Source organism: Octopus sinensis, linkage group LG19 (genome assembly GCF_006345805.1).
Source record: "Octopus sinensis linkage group LG19, ASM634580v1, whole genome shotgun sequence".
Taxonomy (NCBI): Eukaryota; Metazoa; Mollusca; class Cephalopoda; order Octopoda; family Octopodidae; genus Octopus; species Octopus sinensis.
The window spans coordinates 38,471,823-38,476,822 of record NC_043015.1 but is presented as its reverse complement, the minus strand read 5'-3'; the positions used below and the strand labels follow the sequence as shown (position 1 = coordinate 38,476,822).

Genomic DNA, 5,000 nt, shown 5'->3' with positions numbered 1-5,000 from the left:
TTTTAAATTGACTTCATAAAAAATTTTGGGCCTGGACTTGCATCATTATCATCATCATTTAACATCTGCCTTCCATGCTGGCATGGGTGGGACGGTTTGACAGGAGCCAGTCATCAGGCAGAAACCTGCACCAGACTTCTGTGTCTGTTTTGGCAAGGTTTTTACAACTGGATACCCTTCCTAACATCAACCACATTACTGTGTGGACTGGATGCATTTTAAGTGGCACCTGCACTGACAGGGTCACCAAGTAACTTGCAAAACAAAAATCCATGAAACAAATTTCATCCCTGCACTTATCTCTTTGTATATTCACTGACACACAACCAAACTTCTTCTCAGAAGAACATCTAAACCATAAAGCCACAAGGTCACATAAAGGAGAAAGAACACAAAAAAACAAACACGACAAGTCTCTTGAATTTCATTTATTTCATTATTGATTTTATATAAAGATATCCATGAACAAACATAATTATAGCATCTGTGGTTTTTCAGTTACCATAGATACCTGGAGAGTGTTGTAGACTATCCATGAAAGTTGGGAGCTGCTTTACCTTTAGCTCCCAACCCGGTGACCTTGAAAACACTCCCAGCAAATTTCTCTTTATCTTGTAACTGTTCTTCTGTGAAAAAGGTAGCACTTGATGTCACATACAGTTCGTCATAGTTTGGGCCTCCGAAACAACAGGAAGTGATCTGACTCGCGGGAAACTTGACTGACATCAGAATTTTACCTGAAATTAGTTTTAAAACTGAATAAGTCGAAAGAATTGTCCAAAATTGAAAACTATACAACCTACTACTTTCAATATTATCTTCATTATTTCAATCAATCACATTGACGAGAGTCATTGTCAGCACATCTAGGATTTATGTGGCAGGTGACCCAAATTCCACGGTGCATAGGGGACTGAGATTACAGTACTTTCCTTGAACAGGATACCAATCCATGCAACATAAAATAAAGATTTTGCTTAAAAGCACAGCACATAGCCCAGTCTGGGAATTGAAACCACTATCTTGTGATTGTAAGTGTAAAATCTTTACCACGGGGCCATGAGGTTAGACTAGACTAGAGTAGCCACAACAAATACAGACTCTGACAGGCTCAATGAGTGAGACATTTAATTAAAGAAATAATATTTTCTGTACCTGTTTCTGGGTCAATTTGGAATACTTGGCTACTGGCAAAGCAAGCCAACCATATCTTGTCATTTAAATCGATTGCCATTCCATCTGGTATCCCAAATTCGTGGAGTTCTTTGCCTTCAAAATCAACAACCACTTGTTCTCTAGCTACAGAAAGAAACAGAAAAAATTTATTGTTAAAATAAAATATTTCCATGACAACGGTGGAAGGATTAATTAAATTTATTGTCTTTTGAATGTTTTAAACTTTTAGCAAGAAATTTGTCCATTACATGGATAGTCACAGGTAAGCCCTCACCTGTAAAAGTAAATTTCATGGTCATTCTAGAAATGATGTTAAATATCAAACAAAAATCAGAATTGATATTTTCTGTACATCGCATTGTCACAACACACTTAACATATCTCAATAAAAATATGGATTTGAACATGAAATTCCACAACAAAAATTGGTTTGATTTATAAAACTGCTTACTGCAGTTAATGGTTATGAAATTTTTGTGGATCTGATTTCAGTAGTAAAAAGTGTTAGAGATTTTCAACAGATCACATTTTATGAATATCAGACAATACTGTATTTGTATGAGATTATTTCAAGAATAATTGTAAATATAAATGGAATCTCTCTTGAATTTTCAGTAATGAGAATTTGCTTGTTCAATCAAAAGAGTGATTTATTCTGTAAATTCAAACGATTTTCAACAGTTTCTGCCTCACTAGTATTCTACACATGGTTTTGGTCAACCTGAGGCTATAGCAAAGTCACTTGCTCAAGATGCTATGCTGTAGAATCGAACCAAGCTCCTTGAGGTTGCAAAACAAACATCTTAACCACTGGGCCTTGCTGTGTCCATAAATGTGGAAATACAACAAAATTTATTGAATTGAATAAAAAAAATATTATAGAAATGAAAAGAAACAAAGACATGTTATTTTGTAATAAACTTGTCTATTTTAATTGAAAATTCTTGCTTCCGTTGTCAAGATTCGAAACAAAGAAACACTAAAGACTGACAAAACTTACACATTTCCCCTGTAGAAATATCATAGTCATAGGAAAACACTTTTCTTGGAGTAGAATGGGTGTAGAACATGGTTTTGTCATCTGATGTCCAGGCCAAACCATTAGATATATTGATCTTATCTTTGATGGTATGCAGTGACCGATCTTTATCAAGGCGGTATAAATGTCCAGCTTCAGTCGCTTTTAGTTCACCCAGAAATTCCTCCATTGTACCTAAAAATTGAAAGATTTTAAACAGTAATTCTTTTCACAAATCTCTGCAGTCCATGAAAGCTTTGCATACAAAAGTGTTGGTGTTGTTGATAAGTAACTGACTGGCTAATCAACGGTTCACCTAATTTCTCAAGATAAGAGTGATAAGAATGTAGAGTATAACATGGAGAGAAGAGACTTTAAAACACATGCAGACAACATTCTGGAGTAATTTAGAATGTAAAGTCTGGCGTATGCAACAGAAAAGAGCAAGAGGTTTGTGTCTCAGGAATGAATAAAATATTTCTTTTTTTTCATTATTATTATGATTCTTACTATTTAGTCATTGGATTAATTCCAGCATACATCAACAAATGTTTTGCTTGCCAATTTTTACATCGGAACACAAGTTTCTGTCTAGCACTAAAGGTAGTAGGTGGTATCTATCACTGAGGAGGCGAAATCAAGCTGAAAGACAAGTGTTTGATGGTCTGCTTTTCACAAAGAAAGTCTAAAGGAGAAATTTTATCTTGATGAACAAATATATATATATATATATATATATATATATATATACATACACACTTATATGTACATATATATATATATATATATATATATATGTATGTGTGTATATATATATATATATATATATATATATATATTATATATATACATACATACATATATACACACATATATATATACATACACATGTATACTCTTTACTTGTTTCAGTCATTTAACTGTGGCCATGCTAGAGCACCGCCTTTAGTTGAGCAAATCGACCCCAGGACTTATTCCTTGTAAGCCTAGTACTTATTCTATCGGTCTCTTTTGCCGAACCGCCAAGTTACAGGGACATAAACACGCCTTAATATCTTGGTTAAAGCATGTCTGTGTTTTTTGTATGATACCTTATTCCCCCCCCCCCCCCGGTTAGTTTTGGCTCCAAACTAATTAAAATAACTGTTTTGAAATAATAGAGTTGTTTGGTCTCCTTGCTTCCTGCACGTCCATTATAGCCATTCCTAATTTCTCAATAAATTTGAATGTTTTTCTTAAAATACTCCTATCCAAAATGCTTGGTCAGATTCATCATCATTAAGGTATTATCTCACCTGTTTATACTTTCTTATAATTTTACCTGAAGATGGTTCATTATATGCTTTGTTGTAATCAATGAATACATCAAAAAAATATATATATGGGAGTCGTCTAAGAGAGTAGGAATCAGGATAAAATGTACTCGTATATCTGTCAGTAAAGTGGGTATATTATCTGAAATGTATAGTATTAAATATCCATCTTGGCTGGTTTTGTGTAAAGAATATAATGGAGTGTTAGATAACAAACTGATTACATAGCTTTATGCTCATCAGAGTTAGCCGATATGGAAGGGAATATGGCCATATTCCCATCCATATTGGCTAACTCTGATGAGCATAAAGTTATATAATTGATTTGTTACTTAACACTCCATTATATTCTTTATGCGAAACCAGCTGTGATGAATATTTAATACTATACATTTCAAATAATATATATATATATATATATACACGATGGGCTTCTTTCAGTCTCCATCTACCAAATCCACTCACAAGGGTTTGGTTGTCTTGAGGCTATAGTATAAGGTACTTGTCGAAGGTACCACACAGTGGGACAGAGCCTGGAACCCTGATTGGGAAGCAAGCTTCTTACCACATAGTCACACCAGCAAAATAATTTTGAATCTGTTTGAAGAATTACAGATAAGAGATTATATATGTGTCTCATATGTAAAACAAAGAAATACAAACCTGCCCACAGTCTGCCATGGCTGTCACATTTACCATCGTTGAATCTATTCTTTGGTTTGTCCGGTTCCACATCAACGAATGGCTTCACCTGTTGACTCTCCCAGTCAAAACTTGCAAGTTTTGTGTCTTTGGATACGATATAACCACCAGATTCCGAAGGAACAATTAAACTAACCTTTCCATCTGGTGAATTAAACATACAAGAGACGATTAGAAAACATATTTTGATGATACAACATGACAATGGATAAATATCAAGTAACAAAATATTGATATCATACGGTAATTGTATAAGAGGTTGATATCCTAGGATAATGAATAGTGCTTGATCATCCTCATTGTCCTCCTCCTCCTCATCTTCATCATCATCATCATCATCGATATTTTCACTTTTCCATGATGGCATTGGTTAAACTGATCTGTCCCAAGCACTTATTGGCTTCAAATTTTGGTACAAAATCAGCAATTTCATTGGAGAGGATAAGTCAATGACATCGACCCTAGTGAATGACTGGTACTTAAAATACCCGAAAGGATGAAAAGCAAAGTCAACCTCAGTGGAGATTGAACTCAGAATATAAAAATGGACAAAATGCTGCTAACAATTTTGCTGCTTGGCCCCTTTCCCAAGCACTTATTGCCATCATCTCGGTTAAAGAAGTCCAATGTTAAGGGTAGACATCCAGTCTATTGCAGACTCTCAGATGATCTTGTGTCTGTTCTCCTTTGGCAGCTAAATAATGGAGATTAAAGTATTCTGTTTGGAAACATAATCTACCACAAGTGGACTTGAACAGTTACCCCATAAGCTGACACCAATCAGTAAGAAA

At 34.6% G+C, this 5,000-nt stretch overlaps 2 protein-coding genes across 5 annotated transcripts in view; both read right to left on the bottom strand.

The window, feature by feature from the left end:
• LOC115222288 (regucalcin-like) overlaps positions 1-5,000 on the bottom strand; it is a 55,493-nt gene that overhangs the window by 40,522 nt on the left and 9,971 nt on the right. The gene's annotated exons all lie outside the window — the stretch shown is intronic.
• The window catches only part of LOC115222191 (regucalcin), a 15,164-nt gene continuing 10,576 nt past the window's right edge, over positions 413-5,000 (bottom strand). For all 4 annotated transcript variants that reach the window (XM_036511268.1, XM_029792342.2, XM_029792341.2 and 1 more), the window contains exons 3-6: positions 4,171-4,353; positions 2,177-2,389; positions 1,156-1,299; positions 413-737 (exon numbers count right to left, since the gene is read on the bottom strand). In XM_036511268.1, coding sequence (XP_036367161.1) covers positions 529-737; positions 1,156-1,299; positions 2,177-2,389; positions 4,171-4,353 — 749 coding nt within the window. In that variant the 3' untranslated portion in view covers positions 413-528. The remainder of the gene's footprint in view (positions 738-1,155; positions 1,300-2,176; positions 2,390-4,170; positions 4,354-5,000) is intronic.